Here is a 20,196-nt window from a genome sequence, read left to right as displayed (position 1 = left end):
TTGACAGCATTATACTCACACACACATTTTATTTTGAACACTGTTAAACAGGAAAATACAAAAAGTATAAAAGTAAAAAAATAAAATAAATATTGAATAAATACTTCGAAATACACTGGATTTTCAATAAATATTAAATACTGATTACAAAAGTGTTTTCAGCTGAAACCATTAAAAGTAAAAACCGAGATTGTAATGTCAGTAAACAACTAAAGCAGCGTAGTTAACAGTCAAACAAACCAAATGGCTGCAACACTTAATTGAACGTACACTAAGATGTACTGTTATTACCTCCTGTTCTACAGTATCGGGCTTTGTCCTGTCACTGTTGAAGGTTCATCAGTACTATATCAATACTCAATGAACATGAAAAGGAACCTCGTGTGGAAGCGAGCAATGGAGTCCAGAATTTGCAGAGAATCAAGAGTGTCGTCATCATCTGGATTGTTTCCTAAAGAGGAACAAATTACAAAACACAAGGAATGCAATCAATAATTGTAAACAAGTCAGTACCAAAGAGAACAGAGTCAGTTTTACGAATAACAGACGACACAAATGTGTCATTACTGTCAGATCTCTTCTTCTGTTGGACTAACTCAGTGATCAACTTGTGAAAACCTCAGGTGCAGTTGTATTCACGTACCCAAAATGGCAGACTCAAACATCTCCTTGGTGACTTCAGAGAACATGAGCTCCAGCTGTTCGATGAATTTGAAGCGCTGGGAAACTGGGGTGATGACCTTGCAGATCTGATGGACCAACTTTGCTGCCCAGTTCATGTGATAGCATTCCTTCTCACACACCTAAACATGGCCATTTATGTCAGTTAACACTGCAGTTTAAGGTTTAATCAACATCAAGTACAAACGTTGAACAGTTCATCCACAGAAAGCATTCTGACATTGCAAGATAGCATTGCTAAATGTGCTTAGCATTCCCTCAGTCGAGTGAAGGGCAGGTGAGGCCTCGTCAAACAGTGTTCTCATTTTACAGCCCAATAGATGCCACTCCCAAAATCCTTGGATTTTAATATAATTTGAATCATTTTCTGACCAAAAATTGAAAAAAAAGGTCTCATGTCTTATGAAACCTCATCTGCCCATCACTACCTCACTCTACTGCCATGCGAATCATCAAATCCCCATAATATGAAACACAAGCATCATTTTATAGACAATTCCACGATTAAAATAAGAAAGATGAACAAAACCTCACCAGTACGATGAAGACAAGACATCTGGACATCTCTGCAAGTCGTCCACTGAGTAGTTTGTTGACCAGGATGGTGTAACAAATGTTTCTTCCACAAAGAATCAGGAGACGGGCTATATTCTCATCCTCCCATCGATGAGGTATGCCTGCCAGTAAGAAATAACAGCTTATTGTACTTCTCACTTTATTCTCTTGTTGAAAGGTACTGTTGTAGCTACAAGGAAGTATGTACCTAAAGCCATCCTTTATTGTTGAATTCCCCACTGTGGGATAAATAAAGGACATCTAATCTAATCGGTGCATTCTGCAGAATACATTTAAGCACTACTGGGTTAAAACTAAGAATATTGTAAGAACTGCTGGAAACCAATTCTACCTAATTTATTTGTAATGTGACATGAACTCACACCCAGACAGACAATATTAAATGTTGAGTAACGCAATATAGCAAGTGGTGGCGGTAGGGCAAATGTGAAACATGCACACTGAAATGACATTCAATATTTCACTTGCCATCTAATCTAATGTAATATTTGTACGCTGCCGTAATAAGAAAAAATAAAGGCTGTCTAACCGAATGTCAGAATCAAGTGTAATTGCACATCCTCTGCAGTAGGTGGCAGTGGTGCTAACAAACCCCATGCAGCGTGCTGACTATAGTAGAACACAGACACACCCACCACAGCAGGTGATACGAATTGTAAACAGGCAGAAGCAATAAAAATGTATTCCACAGTGATGAGAAAGACAACAGAGAGACAAAAATAATGGTAAGAACAACAGTCTCTCAAAAGGAAAGACACATAGCAATGTTCACGAAGCGCTTGACTTCACAGTGACCATGGTGAAGGTAAGGAAAGACCAGTAAGTCTACCCTGCCCAGAGTAGTAATAATAATAAGTTTCATTGAAGCATATTTTTAGTATCAAATAGCTCATTTGGTTGAAAAGTGCTCATAGTGTGCATAAGGACTTGATCGAGCTGACTTTGTTTTCCTTTATGTTATTAAAGATACTATGTTATGCCGAGGTATAGAAGCATTACATTTTATAGACAATATTATTTGGAGGGAGAGATGTGCATAACACACTAAACCGCTGCACAATAGTGGTTTAGGAGTCTCTATGTTAAGTTAAAATGGATTTACCGGTGTGTCACAGAGCATCTGTCTCAAAGCTGAAGAGGGCAAAAGTAGTAATATTTGAATCAGAAACATACCAACAAGTTCCTCCACGATTGCCAGCACAGAACCTGTGGTGCAGCCTTTGACCCCTGAATGGCTGAACAAGTGTAAAATGGCTTTGGCCAAGTCCCACAAACAGTTGTTGGTGAGAAGCGTTTCCACTGGCTCTCGCCAACCAACAGTGCCTGAGTGGAGAAGAAGAAACGTGTTGTTTGAGGTTGTTAAAATCAAGTATGTCAGAGCAATGGCATGTTTTACCATCAGGCATCAGTGGTCCAAAGAGGATGAAGAGCAGTTGAGCTTGAACAACCAAAGGCCAAGGATTCAGGAGCTCCACGAGCCAAAACTGATACTCCTTCTGATCAGACCAGTGGTTCAGAAAAACGTTACGGCAGAAGTTACGGAGCTGAATCTCCGTGAGTTCTCGCGCGCCTTGCTTTCCACTGAAGCTTGACTCAATTCTTGAAAACATGCCTGTTTGCTCGCACAGGAAGAAGAACACTTTTTGAATTTCCTCTCCACTCCAGCCAGCAAGTAGTGTCTAAGATTTAAAAAAAAAGTACAGTTTAGTGATAACAATTAAGACCATACAAAGAATTAAATATTACCATAAGTCAAGGCAAATCATTTATTATTGAAATAATACTAAACAAGGTATTTAGCAGCAAATGAATTATACTTGAAAGTATCGTATCCATCACCTGAAGAAAAACTCCAAGGCAAGCAAACCCAGTGCAGTTTGGAACACAACACTGAGCATACATGAGGCAAGGAACCTAAAAAAAAAGAAAATTAGAAAAACAAAGGGTTTTTTTTGAGTGAAAAGCACTCAGGAGCTCACGTACCACTACTCGCTTAGTAGTGGTATGGTTGTTCCTTTCAAAATAAATGTAAACGTCCCATCAAATTTAACGACAGTGAAATTAATAAATGGGTAGTTAACTTAACTCACCACTGAAAACTTTCTGAAGACATATCGTAGCCTCTTCTTCGTTGGTAACAACATGGTGCATTTCTTAAATAACAGACCTGAGACAGAACTGGTCCTTTATCACACTTCACAACCATATTTACGATTTTCTGCATTTCCAAAGAAAAAAAAGTCAAATGTAGAAGTCAGTTTACCAATGTCCCTGTAGTGTTTAAAGTTCTGCCTGCGTTCCGTGCAGCTGGGAGGATGAAAGTCTCTGAAAATGTGTTTTTTCCTCCAAGAAAAGGTGTCGATGTAGTCCATGATAAAGCCGCAGAATTTCTTGGACACAGTGCAGAGAACACTCATTTCCACCACTGTGGAAATGTCAACAGGAACAAGTTTAGACCGGAAACCATGCTGGTATTTTAACAGATAGATTTAAGATTGCTATGTACACAGTCTACCTACCAGACAGAAGATCCAGGATCATGTGGAAAACTTCCGATGGAAGCCCGTGGAAGAAGCAGTCGTCCCTCGAATGGCTCCGGGTCTTGATGGTTCTGACGTTTGGGAACCTGGTGTCGTGGTGTAGACGCATCTTCTTCAACCGCTCAGACATCCCTAGTTGTTAATTTAACTTTTAAAATGTATGCTGTGATTTCTGTCGCAAAAAATACTTTTTTTTCCCCACTTTTTTCAAGATTAAATCGTGACAGTTGACTAGTTAGCAGCTAGCCGAAGCTGGCTGTCACTTAGCTTTTTAGCTTGTTGAGCAAGTTTACCAACCCCGGGGAAACGTTAGGCTGGTAAACGAGTTCATACTTATAGTATGCCGATGTGACTAATACTTGTCGGTGTTTTAACGCTCACACATATTGCATAACTGTGAATATTTTCACCTACCTGCGCTGGAAAGTTCGCTGACTCAGCGGCGCAGTGACGTATGTTTCAGAAGGTCCGGTGGCGCGGATTTGCAGGCAAGATGGCGATGTAAATAATGAAATAAAGCACTTCCATTTTCGAAGTTGATTTGGCGTTTAGCATAGTTTTTCAAATTAAATAATTGTTTTGCCTTAATAGAGCATATAACTGAAATCCTCACTGGTACTTGGTACTTGTACTATTTCAGGAAAAACCCGGGGATCAGTCGAATAATACATGTACAAGCGTAAAATCACATTATATATACTTTATAATGTTACAAACATTGTTGTTAATTGAGCCTGCGAATATTCGAAAGGAGTTGGATTTCGTTTGTATTTAGTTAGTTAGTTGTTTAGTTATTGACGATGTATGTATATGTATTTATTTATATTTATCCATTTAAAAAAGAGCAATCTATCATCAATCTACTATGTAAATGTTGTTGTGTAACAGGCCTGAAACCAGATGCTTATAAAATGCTCATTTAAATTTAGATTTATATTTAATTATGAAATAAAATTAAATGAGAATTTAGTCTTAGTGTCTCACATTTACCCACTTAAATATTTCCAATTTATTTCACAAAATCAAGATTGTGCCTTTCAAAATGTGAACAAAATTGAAGTGCGCACTGCAGAAAAGAAGAATCGGGAAGTTTTTGAAGCTCTCCAGTAGCTGCCGTATATACTTTATTAATATGTTTGCTTTGAATGCACTAATAATTTATCTTGTTTAATAAGCCACGTCACGCTGTTCGAGGGGTGTTAAAAAATGTTTTCCTCTTCCAATAGTGGGGCTCTCCATGGACCACCGGAGTGACGTTGTCATGCAGCACAGTACACCAGAGCTATCTTCAGCTTGTAATCACAGGATTATTCCGGCTAACTAAGACTATTAACAGCGTGTGTCCCACAGGCACGCCTGCACGATCAACTCCTCTCCATTGAGCTCATAGAGACAAGTGATATTCTGCTGAAAAGGGGCCTGGAACAGCTGTCGGGATGTCACGCCAGGTTGCACCAGTCCAAAGTGAATTTTGATGAAGGAAAAACGATGATCTGACAAGTCCAGAGATGACACTGCAGCTTTCAACCTCACAGTACGTAGATGAAACACAGCATTTTTTTTTACATATATGTATATTCCCGCCAATGCAATTCAAATGTGGGGTGCAAGTTTTATATCTCTACTGACAAATGAAAGCTAATTCCAAATATATATATATATTTAAACCTGTTTCATTCTGCTTATCAGTAGTTAATTATTTGAATAACTCATGGACAAAGCTATATATTTTTAAGCATTCAGAATAGAATAATGAATGAATTGTTGTTCATTAATATGCAGTGTTCATCGGTAAAGTAGGTCCAGTAAAATAGCAGGATTTATTGAAGTAATGTTTATGATATGTTGAGATTAAAATCAATAAATAATTGAATTCCACTCAGTAAAACAACATTTGAATATAAAAGCATCAGAGTTCATCAGAAAATAAAGTTGTCGTTTTCAACTCTGTGAACAGATCTTGGTATTTTCATTCACTGAGACTGAAAACGGAACTCAATCCTGCGGACAATGACCTCCCCTGTGTGCCTCTCAGTTGCCACTGGCTCTGATTGTCTGAAACAACAGGCCATTAAACGCTGTCGTGACACTGACGGCAGTAACGCTGATGAAGGTGTCACTCACATATTGTGGCCCGGCCTGTGGCATGTTGCCTTTTCTTTCATTTGGGCGCAAACAGATGGAGCTGCTCTGCGCAGTGTCCGTGTTGATCTCTGAGCTTTTATGACTCTCTGTCAGGCCACCACCTGTGGATGTGGATTTCTAATGCGACGTGCTTGTGAGTATGCACCAGTTACTGTTCGGACTGAGCGGCATGTCTTGGTTTAACTGCGCCGTTGTTCCTATTGCTGGATAATCCTGCCTTCATAGTAGTAGTCAATCATTGGGGAAGCACAATGATCCTTGTGTATTTTTAGAAGCCAGCCACTGAACAGTGATACCGTCTGACTCTGGCTGTCCATCATTTGGTTGACCATTTAAGAAGGAAAACACAACTCTCAAATGTTAATCTTCTCAGTCAGTCTCATTTTGGATCAAACATAAATTCTTAAACATTTATCTTGTTTATTATTGTCATGGCTACAACTAGCCACCGATGTATGATACACATATGTAAACATTTGAATTGTGTTAAATGTTGCTTTGAAACTTAACATTTTAACTGCTCCATATGTGGTTTGAACAGTTTGTGTGGCATCTTACTTTAGTATAGTAATAAATGTGTCCATGGAGACATGATGTCGACCATTCAATGTTTTGGGCCCTAATGGTCCAGTAGCCTCAGCCATTTCTCTTCTTACTGCCCACTGCATACATGCAAAGGCAACAATGACTTCATGACTTGTTGAGACATCACGCCATTGGTATTTAATAGTCTGTTACCGTCAACTAGTCCTTGCAGCTACATTGTCAAGTCATCTGTCAACCTTGACAGAAAAAAACTCCCAAAAATGGCATACATTTTGGTCTCATTCACACAAACGCAAGATTCATAGAAACCAGTCTGATGAGGCTTCATGAAACAGTATCCTTATTTTCAACAATTTTCATTGAAATGGTTGTTCAAATCTAAAAATTTCAGAGCTAACAAAGCTCTGAAAATGAGGACACTTTTTCATGACGCCTCACCAGCCCATCACCAATACAAACATAATGCTCACTGTGTTGGGGAGTGCACCTCTTCAATCGAAACAAAATCAATGCAACTCGAGAGTGTGTCTTAGTTCTAGAGATGGGCAGGTGAGGCTTCATGAAATATATATATATATATATATATATATGTATATATATGTATGTATGTGTGTGTGTATATATATATATATATATATATATATATATAATTATATATATATATGTCTGAGTATTAAAAGCAGGGTAACCTTGAGCTCTTGATAATGCTTTGAATTCACTTCACTAACTTCTGCGGTCACGTCTGGAAGCATTTTCAGTGTTTTTTCTAGCGATGTTCAGCATGACTGGTTCCTGTAAATGTTTAATTCCTCCATCTCTCACTTCCTGCTCTGGCTGGTCCTCTACTGGGAAAGCAGTCCAAGCTGAACACTCAGCTCATTAGTTACAGATACACTCACCTGCCACTCACAAGAGACCGCCACAGCGAACGTTTGTTCCCTTCTGTTCCTCACAGACGGGAACCACTCTGCATCTGAACTTTGTTTTGCTCTGAGGGGACGATGAGGATAAAGCTGGAAATCCATCCAAATCTGGAAGAATCATCGTAAAAAGGTGCAGAATTATCCTTTTCAAAATCTACTTTCTCTAGAGGTTATTTATGCATCTGGGGTTTTTTTTTCAGCTTGTGGTCCAATAATGCCAAATACAGGGGTCCAGTTGCTTGGCTTCTTTTTAGGCCTGTTAGGCTTCATCGGCGCCGTTGTGGCGACTGTTCTCCCACACTGGCGCAGCACGGCGTATGTCGGCGCCAACATCATCACAGCCACAGCGTACATGAAAGGCCTGTGGATGGAGTGTGTGTGGCACAGCACGGGCATATACCAGTGTGAGATGTACCGATCTCTGCTGGCTCTGCCGCAGGACCTGCAGGTGCTTAATCTGAAGATGTTCACAAGTTTCACAACTCTTAACACTTTCTTTTTTTTTCTCCTGCAGGCTGCACGGGCTCTCATGGTGCTCTCCTGCGTCACCTCCACCCTGGCAATATCCTTCTCCGTGATGGGGATGAAGTGCACGCGATTCGTCCATAACTCCTTCATCAAGTCCCCCCTGGTGCTGAGCGGAGGGATTTGTTTCCTCTGCGCCGCCTTACTCTGCTTAGTCACAGTGTGCTGGACCACTAATGATGTCATCATGGACTTCTACGACCCGTTCCTACCCAGTGGGCTGAAGTATGAGATCGGCATGGCGGTCTACCTGGGGTACGGCTCGGCCTGCCTGAGCCTGTCGGGGGGAATGGTTCTGTGTTGGAACAGCTGTGGTGAACGACCACGGAGGAACACGCAGAGACAAGGGAGACAGCCTGCTTCGCCTCCCCCTCCATTTAACAACATTTACCCCCCTGCTCCCCTCTACAAACCACCAGAGGCCCTAAAGGGAAACCACGCTCCGTCCCGGAGCTCAATGTCCAGCAGTGGCTACCGGCTAAATAATTATGTATGATATATATATATTTAAAAAAAAAACACTTGTGATCTTCATGTAATTGTGACTTTTAATAGCAATGTATTTATTTTTCTGAGAACTGTGGCTCGGCTTGTCGTGTGGTGGAATGGCCAGAAGGTGGTAGCAAACTACAGATTTTCAATGTCAATAAACCCAATCGAAGACCATATGATCGAATGAAGTAACGATGAACGTCATTTCGAGTGATGCTGGAAACAATCTATTTTTGTGTTTATTACTGTTCAGTAACTGCACTGTTGGACACAAAGTTAGAAACAAACGAATACAGTTGGTTTTATTTGAATTAATTGGTTGCATTAAATCTGGTCTATATCAATGTTGAAGTGATTGGGTTGGTAAAATAAAGTGTGGGCCGTTTCCTGTTTGCAAACATGTTGGTTGATGAGTCATGTGTCAAACCCGAGGCCCAGGGGCCAAATCCACCCCGTTTATGTGGCTCGCAAGACTTGTAACAAGTGTCTTCTGTTGAGTTTTCAGCGTCTGGGGTTCAGTTTGCAACAATTGATTCTTTGTTTTTAGCAATTGGAGCTCTGTTGTTAGCTTTTGATGCAGACTACTTTGCTACTGACGTTGTGTTTGGTCTTCAGCCAGGATCCTCTCTAACTTGTTTCATTCGCAACTCAGCATTTCAGCGTTCAGCTTATCAGTCGTGTCCTTGAACGTCGGTCACTTCAGTCGCCCGACACTGTCTCTTCTTCCTCCCTGTTGCCAGAGTTAGCATCAATGTTGCTAGCATTGCTAACTCTAGTTTGCATCGCTCCCTTTCCTCTTGATATTATTGTCCTTCACCATTTTCACTACCGCCTTAGTGTTTCCATGTAGTTTCTACAACTCACACTCCCTTTTGTAGTTGTTCATTCCCACAAAACTGATACTTTGATTTGGTAGTGGAGGCTGAGGTGCAGCTTCGTGTCACCATTCTGTTCGATGATCAAAGTGAAATGACGTTTTAAATATGTGTAGTTGTTAAAAATCGAGTTAAATTCCCCCGGTTAGATTGCCTCCAACCAGAAGGCCTCTTGTGCTATGAGTCAGGCATTTTACACTGAAATTATTCTCCCAAGATCACAGTCCATGTTGACTATTAATGCCTTTTATAAAAGCACAGCTTTCATTCTGTGAAACTACACACAAACTACACACTTTGGCCCCATGTTTTGCCCCCAGTTTATAGGTTGTAGGTATATTAGTTACGTTTATTAAGATGTCTTTACTGTATTTAGTGTTTGTATGGTGCCATAATAATCCAAATCTCTCGATGGTGAAGAGAATAAAAGCACAGTTATTAGTCGCACAGTGGGGAAATTCGACGTGTTGCAGCATCAACAATAGAGTTATAAAAGATGCACACAAAGCAACAGGATGCATAATAGATAAAGCTGCGCCACGTTCCATACTTAAACAATTACATCTACAAAAATAACAAACTGTGTTCCTGCCTCTCTAGTTTGGATGAGCCTACACTTAATTCAATTCATTTAAGTGTCTCCTCATGCTGTGTTCAACTGACTTTCATTTCCTTCCAATGGCACAATAGCATTAAATGTGCGTGAGGATAAAAGTGCATGCCAAGTGAAAGTATTTAATATTAAAGTGAAAAGGATGAAAAATAATTGCAGCTCATTTGAAACAAATGAATCCTTGTTTATTCATTTATTTTGTTCTTGTTTTATTATTCCAGTGAGACGTTCCCTCTTGAGATGCTGCTGCTTCTTTTGCCGTTTTTTTTTTTTTTTTTTTTTGGGCTCCAATTAAAACTGATCTCTCAGTCGGACTGTCAGACATGCCCATTAATTTGCTCGGCTTGTCACAAACAAAGTCACCTTTCTTACTTTCCAGCGGCCGAACAATTTGATCATTATTTTTTATGGGAAACTGATGCATGGCATGGCATGCTGAAGCATTTTAGATGTTTTAAAAGTGAATATATTTAAAGGCAAATAATACAAATAATGATATAAATTATGTCTGGAGATGTTACAACAATGTGACACAGTTTTATTTTAATTTTACTCTTATTATTATTGTGTGTGTATATTCTATGAGAAGGAGTGTAAAATATTTCCATGGACCAAATTGTTATACAATTATCATTTTGTTGTGAGGTTTAATGTTTTGAGGCTTAATAACAGAATCAGCTACAAAGCAGCAGGAAAACTTGAGAACATTTCTTGGGTGAAATCACATCAACATCTTTAAATAACGCCTGGTCCTCATAAGGAGGGGAAGGTCACAAGGTCTTCTGGGGACTTCTTCTTTTCTTTTTTCCCAATTATTTAACATATATCTGATCAAAATATCAGCCAAATATTGTTGACGTTTTGCGGAGTTGTGACTTCTGAAGCAGCTCTTGATATTACAAACTAAGCTAGTCCCGCTATAAGACCACAAACACAGGCTATAAAATGCATTTATATACAGTAGTTACGCTTGAAAGTTGGATCAATTGGGGGGTCACAGATGGTTCAATTGAACCATGAGAGGTTCTAGTGTAGTTGGTGGTGTGATTACATGTGAGATGTTGGGGCCATTTTCATTTTCCAAAAAACACCATGTTATCATTTACCTGTTCCATGAATGCTGGAAGATCCCTGGCCCCTCCCCTACAGTGTCACAGTGCGTGTAGTATGCAAACCTCCAGCAAACAGTCATCAATGCCATGAGTCTCAAAGATCATTTTTGTAGCACAAAAATAGCAAACAGGATAGTGCTGTTAAACCCAATCGTTGACGTCCTGTTACATTTAGTTCCACCTGTTTGCAGACAAATAAAGGGGATAATAAATAAAATAAAATACAGGTGAAACAGGGTGAAGAGGTCTTTCATACGTGAGGGACGAGAGATGCTGAAGGACATTCCGTCATGCAGTTGAAAAACCCCTTTCATAAGCTCCCAAAAAAAAGCTACAGCTACCAGAGAATAGTCCTGATTTCAATCCAACCATGAAGCTGGTTAAAGGTTTGGCAGCCTAGTCATGCGTAAGCAGTATTGATAAGCAACTGATATACAATTGATAACTGAAAAAAAAAATAGGATTCACTCTTGAGTTGAAACAAACAAAAAGTCCCAGTCAAATCTGGACAAACACTTAATCATCTAATTACTTGATTCATCTTGGCCGTCACAATATATGGAGAAGTATTAGGGAGTGTTTCCATGGCGACCACTTGAAGTTAAATTACCTCTGCCAGAATATTGAAGGGCGTTAACTGATTGATGCTTGTGATTTAAGGCTCCAGATGGACTGTAAAATGTGAACTGAGCGTATCATCGGAATGACAGAGGAAGAAGAAGAAGACACGCTGAGGAAGCCTCAAATCAAACCTGAGTGTAAACTGGTATCTCGCCTCCGTCACCGACATGATGTTCTGATATTGGAAAGCTTTCCCAATCAAGCTCCTGCGCCATGCCACTCTCTATTAGGTGCTATTTTCGTCCGACCCTGGAAGACATCCATCCACAATCTACCCACCCTGACAGCACCCAATAAACCCACCACTCCCATTCATCTCCAGCCCCCCTCCCACTCCTACACTCCCTCCCATCCCCTCTGTGCTTCTGCTCTCTCACTTCCAGAAGAGCACCAGTGACTTAAAAACGCTGAAAGATAATTGTGTATGGATGCGCAGCTGGATCCCGCTCCCCAAAAACCACTGCATTCATTTCAGTAAATGATACCATAAGTCTTTTTTTTTTTTTTTTTTTTGGACCTGGAGGTGCCACTCGTGGAATCTTGGACTTGTTCGACTAAAGTGCAAGGTAAAGTCATTTTGTTTCCTGATATAATCTTCTTAAATTGCCGCTCATACGTAGCTTGATGTAAGTCAGTGTCGGGTGTTAAATTGGAAAGTGACCACCAGCGCGCAGCCGGCACGGTCTCTCTGACAAGGAAAAGTAGAGGCTGCAATTTTGTTTTTTGGTCCAGGTCCAGCGCTGATCACGAAACGCAATCCTTTCGCAAGGCGCATCAGCTGTTAAATTACTTTTATTTCTGCAGAACTCAATCTAATGTACGATATTTATTATTTATGAATTTATAAAAAAAAAATAATGCCGATCAAATAAATGCGTGCTTGTATTTCATTTGAAAAAAAGAATACTTATATGTGTGTGTGTGTGTGTATAGTGAGGGATGGAAATATTTCACTGACGGTGCTGGTATATATACATATATATAAAGTAGGGCATTGCTAAAACCTCCGTAATAAAGGAAGTCTTTCGGAACTTTAGAAATCTTTCATCATCAGGCAGGATCTCTTTTCTTTTTCGTCTTCCCAGTCATCTTCATGAGATTCCAGCCGTCCGTGCGCACCAGCTCCCGATTCTGAGGACGCGCTCCGTGGGAAGATGGCCATCCACGTCGAGGGTCTGGTGGCTATCGTGATCTTTTACCTCCTGATTCTCTTCGTGGGGATCTGGGCTGCATGGAAGAACAAGAACTCAGGGGTGACGAAGGGAGGGGACCGGAGTGAGAGCATCATGGTCGGAGGACGAGACATCGGACTGTTCGTGGGAGGATTTACAATGACCGGTGCGCCCTTTTACGCACGGAATATACAGTAAGAAATGCTCAACTTAGTATATGTGAATATTTGTTTCAGCCACGTGGGTGGGTGGAGGTTACATCAATGGAACAGCTGAGTATGTCTACCTGCCCGACTATGGTCTGGCGTGGGCCCAAGCACCATTTGGGTACGCTCTGAGCTTAGTAGTAGGTAAGTAAAGTAAAATCTTCTGAACTATTTTAGTAATGTTCACTTGAAAATCAAGTTTAATGGTGTTACAGTTGGTTCCAGTTTTAGTCAGAAAGGCCCACAAACCACATGTAGACCGGCTTCTGTGTTGACAAACAAGCCGTCATTTATCTTCCTCAGGTGGCCTTTTCTTTGCCAAACCCATGCGTTCTCGTGGCTACGTCACCATGTTGGACCCTTTCCAGCAGCTCTATGGGAAGAGGATGGGGGGTCTGCTCTTCATCCCGGCACTCATGGGAGAAATCTTCTGGTCCGCGGCCATTTTATCAGCCCTCGGTCTGTCGTGATCTCTTTTACTTACAGTGATCCGATGACGCGGATGTTGTTCCAGTTGTGCTCACTGAAGTGATTTGTCATCAGGAGCCACTCTGAGCGTGATCGTGGACATCAACATCAACATGTCAGTGATCATCTCAGCGATGATAGCCATCTTCTACACACTGGTGGGAGGACTGTACTCGGTCGCATACACAGACGTGGTTCAGCTCTTCTGTATTTTTGTGGGGCTGGTGAGTTTTCATTTATCCACCTCCTTTGAACCCATTTCTTCTTACTTACATTTTGAGCCACCACAACTAGAGAAACAAGTTTTCTTGTCTGGAATAAGCACCAGAATATTAATACTTTAACATGATCCTGCTGTGTATCTATGAAATAAAAGTCCTTATTTTCCTGTCTGCGTTCCAGTGGATCAGTGTGCCTTCGGCGCTGGCCAATCCTGCTGTGTCAGACATCAGCGTGACAGCTAAGGAGGTGATCTTCCAGTCGCCATGGCTGGGCAAGATTGAGCCTGAAGACAAATGGCTTTGGGTGGACAACTTCTGTTTGCTGGTAAAGCCAAAAGAAATTCATCAGTGATACTTAATCATTGATTTCATTAAGTAAAGTGTGGGGCTCAGACGCTCTTAAATCTGCTGTGTGTGTTTGTTAAAAGCCCAGGGAGGGATTGGTGGTGGATGTTGACATTTATTTTCCCCATAGTTTTGAATACGATTTTGTGGTTGTTGGATTTTGTTGGCCTGTTGTTTGACATGATGTTTCTGTTTCTAGATGTTGGGGGGGATTCCCTGGCAGGTCTATTTTCAACGGGTTCTTTCTGCCTCTTCAGCTACGTACGCCCAGGTCCTTTCCTTCCTCGCCGCCTTTGGTTGCTTGGTCATGGCCGTCCCCTCGGTCCTCATAGGAGCTATAGGTGCCTCCACTGGTAATTACACGCTACCATACCTTTAAACCTTTAAAATGTATATAATGAAACAAGCACAATTCCCTCACTGTGGGATGAATAACGCCAGTCTAATCTAATCAAATTTCAATGGTACATACCTGTATACTTTTTTGGCTGTCAATAAAGGTTTTCATCTATCTATCTATCTATCTATCTATCTATCTATCTATCTATCTATCTATCTATCTATCTATCTATCTATCTATCTGTCTGTCTGTCTGTCTGTCTGTCTGTCTGTCTGTCTGTCTGTCTGTCTGTCTGTCTGTCTGTCTGTCTATCTATCTATCTATCTATCTGTCTGTCTGTCTGTCTGTCTGTCTGTCTGTCTGTCTGTCTATCTATCTATCTATCTGTCTATCTATCTATCCATATATCTGTCTGTCTGTCTGTCTGTCTGTCTGTCTGTCTATCTATCTGTCTGTCTATCTATCTATCCATCTATCTATCTATCTATTATTCCGTAGCACAGTGTTCTCAGTAGCTGCGTCCTCCAATCTGACAACCAAATATATTTTGAATTCAAGGGGAAACCTTGCTGTCTCAGTTCAGTAAAACTGGAATGAGACGTTCCAATTGAAACCGTAAATGTCAACTTTACAAGTCTGGTCCAGGTCAAATCATTTAGTTTAACCTTATGCTTCAATGTCGATTTCTGGCCCAAAGAAACGCGGCTCCAGGAGAGTGAAGTCGAACGGTCACATCCGGAATGTATTTGCTGACAGGCAACCACATTTGATTACCGCTGTAGTTGCTTTTTCGGAAAATACCAGACGCAAATATTGAATTAAAACCCCTGTCGGAATAAAGCACTCAGAACTGAGTGATCAAAGATACCTTGTTTAGACAACAGCGCCATTTTTATACAGATAAATTCTGTTTCCTGAATGACTGGAGGGTAAAAAACAGCAGAAGGATGCTGTCATGGCTTGGAAGAGAGAGCCGCCGTGCCATGCAGATGTAGTGAATATTACATCTGAAGAGGAGCTAATTAATCTGCTTCATGTCGAACCAGTGATTGTCCAGCTGAGTGAGGAGGAGACGGAGAAGATGAATATTCCCGTAGGACACAGACAGAACACAGGGGGAAACAATGAGTCAAAATAGTCTTCAAAAATATCAGCCATGGAGTCGTTCTCTTTAGGGATAATCTATCTAACACTGCAACACGCCCCAACAATTCACCACCAAACACACTTCCTGAAACTGTCACTTCAGTCATCTCATACTTTACCATCATGTGTTCTGTTTGATAACTAGAAAAGGTCTTCCAACACAAAATGGATCATCTGATTTTGTTTTTGTTTTCCTGCATCCATCTTTCATCTTTTGAAATAATGAATCCCCAGAGCAGCTCAAATAAAATATTATGCTGTGATTGTTTTCAAGTGACTAGCCTGAGTGTAATTACAGGGGACGTAGTATAATAGCCTCAAAATCCAAAAAGAATAAATACCAGCGAAAATCAACCAAAACCAGAAAAGAAAAGTGGGTCGTGGAGGAGCTGACAGGCCCGCGCTTCGCCTAAACCTCCTCAGGCTCCTCAACCCAAGTGGACAATGGAGTGTCCAGGAGGTCACATGACTAAATATTTGCGTCTATAATCTTCCATTCACAGTACCCTTACCAATAGGTGACAGTCGGAACATTTTCATTGTTTTTTTGTGTGTTTGTTTTTGTAAACCAAAGCATTCTTTTTATGGATTTCTTAAGGTTATGTGCTTTTAAATTAGATGATAGTGCCTCTATTCTCACCACATGGTGAAATTGTGGTTCTTACAGCAGTATATAAACATTAAAGAATATCAAAGTAAAATAAAACTTTATGAAGGGTCTGCTAAATAACATGTAATGTAAATGGTAAGTCAGATTGTGGTTTGACCAGTAAAGTTTAAAGAGGAATCTTATTGTTATTCAGACATGCACTGATGCAATATGGGAAATGAAATATAATCTAAGTCATCGATATTTTGTAAATTATGAGACCAAATCTGAGGCTTAAATATTGGCGTTTTACTTTTCTCCACCTGTAAATTTAGAATACCAGCCTTCCTTCTCCGTTTGAGTGACAGCTATTATTGTTTTTCGTAGCTTGCATGTTCGGAGTTAATTCACCTGTCATTGCTCTGCCGATGACTTTGAACTGCCTGAGAGATTGAAGATTCTAATAGAGAATGCTGCCTCTGCTTCAGTTAGTGTACAGTGCCGATTCCATTTTCTGTCTCCAGACTGGAACCAGACCACGTATGGATCCCTGCCCCCCAAAGACAGGGATCAATCAGACATGATCCTCCCCATCGTGCTTCAGCACCTCTGCCCGTCCTACGTTTCCTTCTTCGGACTGGGTGCAGTGTCGGCGGCTGTCATGTCATCAGCTGACTCATCGATTCTCTCTGCCAGCTCCATGTTCGCAAGGAACATTTATCAGCAAACCTTCCGACAGTTGGTGAGAATTCATCTGCTTTACAGTTTAAGGTTTTAAAGAGAATATGCTGCTGGACTTACCTTGAAATGTAACTCGTACTGTGGTGAATTTCATCTTCTCGATGCCCTTTGCTGTCTCATTGTCAAGCTCCCAATAATGTAAACATCTTTTCTCTTCCAGGCATCAGATTGGGAGATTGTTTGGGTGATGCGAATTACCATCTTTGTATTTGGCGCACTGGCCACCGCGATGGCGCTGCTGACTGGAACGGTGTACGGCCTCTGGTACCTGAGCTCTGATCTCGTCTACGTCATCATATTCCCCCAACTTCTCAGCGTGTTGTTCGTCAAAGGAACTAACACATACGGCTCTGTGGCCGGCTACATTTTTGGACTTCTGTTGCGGATCGGAGGAGGGGAGCCCTACCTCAAGCTCCCACCTTTCATCTACTACCCTGGATGGGTGACCGAGGAGAGGATCCACCACACCACCGGAGAGGTAGAGTACTTCATCCAGCAGAGGTTTCCGTTCAAGTCTGTGTCCATGGTGGCATCGTTTTTGGCCAATGTGTGTTTTTCTTACCTGACAAAGTACCTGTTTGAGAGCGGGATGCTGTCTCACAAGTACGACTTCTTGGACGCTGTGGTTTCCAAGCACAGCAAGGAGATCATGGACAAGGCCACACTGGTTGGTAACCATGACGCCATCAATCTGTCCGAAATAGCGCCGGTCAATCAGGCTCTGGGTCCGTCTCTGGCTGGGACCTTCTCCAATGCTGAGGTCCTCAGTGATGATGGAGCCTCCAGTCCAGAGGCCTTTCAATAAGACGACTCACTGACTGAAAATCTTCTGAAGGAGGTGGGGAGAGTTGGAGGAGCATCAACATTCTTCAGGAAACCTGTTACTGCCACACTGGAAATAAGCCAGTGATACTGGGAGTGTGTTGTATGCCGATGATGTGATGGGCGTTTTGTGCGTGTGTGTTTGTCTAGTTTTTTTTGTTTTGGCGGGGTGATTAATCTGGAAGCAGCTGTGCAGAGTGAATATATATGCTGTCGTATATTTCACGCAACCGCAGTATATTGCATTCACTTGAGAACAAACGATGAATGACATATGAATGAACAAATGACATACTGGGTGTATTCCATCATTGTCATTTCTCCACTAGTATTACTGTTTTTTTATATTTGTAAGCAGACAAAATTATACGATTTATTAAAAAATATCATTAATGAACAATGTAGTATATTTTTTAAACTTTTGTTGTTTTTTGTTAACACTTCAAAGCGTAGACCACACACAGACATGTTAGATTTTTTTTAATGTAAATAATTCAGTATTACATTTCAAGAAGAAATATGTTACTACAAATAATATATGTTTTTTTATTATTCTAACATACTGTAATTGGAAAAATAATATCTACTTTATTGAGCAGCGTCAAAGTCACTGTACATGATTTTCCTGCTGCAGACACAACTGTGGACCCTTTCCAGATCCTCCATTCTGTGTCCTCGAGAGATGTTATGCACGCAATGTCCAAAGAAACGTTGCTTCAAGTCATCTATCTGTGCACCATTAGAATCCCACTGTCTTGCTTTGAGCATGTGAAGCTGTCGTCATTGTGGCTTCTGTAGTCAAGCTGGGCTCCACCAGAGACTGGATTGTTTTTCTCTCAAGTGAATACAATATCCTTCAAATCCACAAAAAAACATGCTGCTATTATCGTTGAAGGACATTTTCGTTTCGGGTCATGAGACTTGTGCAATAGCTAACTAAACAAAGGTGTCGGTACATATTGTGGGTTTACGCATATTATGTAAATATACCAGATGTTTAAAAAATATTTATTTGAGTAAAGTAATATTAGAGCAATAATATTTTTTGAATATATATAGTGTTGACTGAATTTTAAATTGATATGTATTTCAATTATTGTCTGTCGCAGTACTGGAACTTTTCATCGCAGTGAACATCTGTGTGCTAACTTCTCCTAGCATTTCCTCTTAAACCTAAATGTACAACTGCACAAGATGCAGACTTCAGTTGACACCGAACAAGTTTGAGTCTTTTCATTTGAGTCATTTTTTTCAGCCAAGATTTAGATGACTGAAGGAGGAGTTTGATCCGTGATGGGGAGTATCAAGTGCTAGACCCCTATTAGATGGATTTTGGTCACCATTTCTGGATGAATGGATGGATCAAACTCTGTTTAAAGGGTGAATGGTGTTTTTGATGGCCAACTGTTTAATGGTAATCCATTCAAACAAGCTGACCAGAATGACAGTTACACTACCTTTAATTCATAGGTTTTTGTGAGTGACTTGAGTGAGAGTTTGTTTTACCGAGTGGACAGAGGAAATGACTCCTTATAGATGAACCGCACTCAATCGATCAGCCCTTTAAGGTGGTTGGCTGATGCTGCTGAAAAACTTCCAAACTCCTTTTCCTAAAACTCACATCATTGACATGTTGCTTTCTCCGTCATGTCGATGTGCTCAATTGTTGTGTTGCTTTCTGTGTGTCTTCTGTCCACATTGCTGTTTGCTGTACATACCTTCTATGGATTTGCCTTAACTGATGGATCAACTCATGTAGAATTATGACGTAGAATTACAACCTTTCAATTTTCCAAATGCCAAATTTCCAGTCTTAGTGAGCAGGTCTTCACTTATCACTGTGGACTGACGCCACTGTGATGCCTCGCAACGTGTCAGGGAATCTCAGTGGTCTTAAATGTGAATATAAAGTTCCTTGTCATCAGAAGAGCCTTCTATTGAGGGAAAAAAAAGAAAGACAGCTCTGTATATTGCAATATAACTGTATTTTTGTGTGATAAATGTAAACAAAAGCATATAAAGCAGCATTGAAGAAGATGTTTGTTAGCATACAAAGTTATTTCTCAATGCAGTGTGTACAGTGGTGATGTATTGTAAGGTTAAATTATTAAATTATATTATTTAGCAAACTGTTTTCCTTCTCCCTTCTTTATCAGGTGTGGCTACAGATCAAAGTTTGCTTTAGTCGTTGACTTACCTACCATTTAGTGGCTCTTTATTTCAGATACACAAACATGCAAGTGAATGAAAAACAGATGTTTTCAGAGCTAAATATGTCTGCTTGCTTCTGTTGTGTCGGTCTAGGATCCTTTTTTCAACTGTCCATGTGAATTTTTCCAGATAAAATTTTATGTTTTCCAAGTATCCCTTTCACGTAGCTGGACCAACTACTGTTCTCCGCACCAATACATACATCATCCCTGTTTAGAAGCTGTGATCTGCTCTGTAGGACCACTGACTCACGGAACACAGAGAAGGAAGTGTATGTCCATCCCAG

The 20,196-nt window shown here is 40.6% G+C and overlaps 3 protein-coding genes across 5 annotated transcripts; 2 read left to right on the top strand and 1 right to left on the bottom strand.

Moving 5' to 3' along the window:
• Positions 1-6: 6 nt before the first annotated feature.
• On the bottom strand, positions 7-4,308 carry LOC128766182 (F-box only protein 47-like). Its single transcript, XM_053877618.1, has 10 exons — positions 4,212-4,308; positions 3,777-3,929; positions 3,521-3,682; positions 3,348-3,424; positions 3,097-3,171; positions 2,654-2,936; positions 2,431-2,580; positions 1,216-1,358; positions 644-803; positions 7-451 (listed from the first exon to the last, which is right to left on the bottom strand). Exons 2-10 carry the CDS (start codon positions 3,925-3,927, stop codon positions 351-353), a joined length of 1,302 nt encoding a protein of 433 aa, XP_053733593.1. The 5' UTR covers positions 3,928-3,929; positions 4,212-4,308; the 3' UTR covers positions 7-350.
• On the top strand, positions 3,368-10,133 carry LOC128766183 (claudin-14-like). Of its 3 annotated transcripts, none has more exons than XM_053877620.1 (5): positions 3,368-3,728; positions 5,148-5,331; positions 7,444-7,541; positions 7,612-7,859; positions 7,926-10,133. In XM_053877620.1, exons 4-5 carry the CDS (start codon positions 7,626-7,628, stop codon positions 8,430-8,432), a joined length of 741 nt encoding a protein of 246 aa, XP_053733595.1. In that variant the 5' UTR covers positions 3,368-3,728; positions 5,148-5,331; positions 7,444-7,541; positions 7,612-7,625; the 3' UTR covers positions 8,433-10,133. The 3 variants fall into 3 exon arrangements, with proteins under 3 accessions (XP_053733595.1, XP_053733594.1, XP_053733597.1); XM_053877622.1 differs by lacking the exon at positions 3,368-3,728 and adding an exon at positions 3,849-3,955; XM_053877619.1 differs by lacking the exon at positions 3,368-3,728 and having other exon boundaries at positions 3,816-5,331.
• Positions 10,134-11,814: 1,681 nt separating this feature from the next.
• LOC128765833 (high-affinity choline transporter 1-like) lies at positions 11,815-19,828 on the top strand. Its single transcript, XM_053877000.1, has 9 exons — positions 11,815-12,215; positions 12,735-12,987; positions 13,058-13,171; positions 13,331-13,486; positions 13,571-13,719; positions 13,898-14,041; positions 14,261-14,414; positions 16,661-16,878; positions 17,038-19,828. The coding sequence occupies exons 2-9, from the start codon at positions 12,804-12,806 to the stop codon at positions 17,680-17,682; spliced, it is 1,764 nt and encodes a 587-aa protein (XP_053732975.1). The 5' UTR covers positions 11,815-12,215; positions 12,735-12,803; the 3' UTR covers positions 17,683-19,828.
• Positions 19,829-20,196: the final 368 nt, after the last annotated feature.

This window comes from Synchiropus splendidus, chromosome 10, assembly GCF_027744825.2.
Source record: "Synchiropus splendidus isolate RoL2022-P1 chromosome 10, RoL_Sspl_1.0, whole genome shotgun sequence".
Lineage (NCBI taxonomy): Eukaryota > Metazoa > Chordata > Actinopteri > Syngnathiformes > Callionymidae > Synchiropus > Synchiropus splendidus.
The sequence above is the reverse complement of the archived record's forward strand: the minus strand, read 5'-3'. Positions and strand labels throughout refer to the sequence as shown.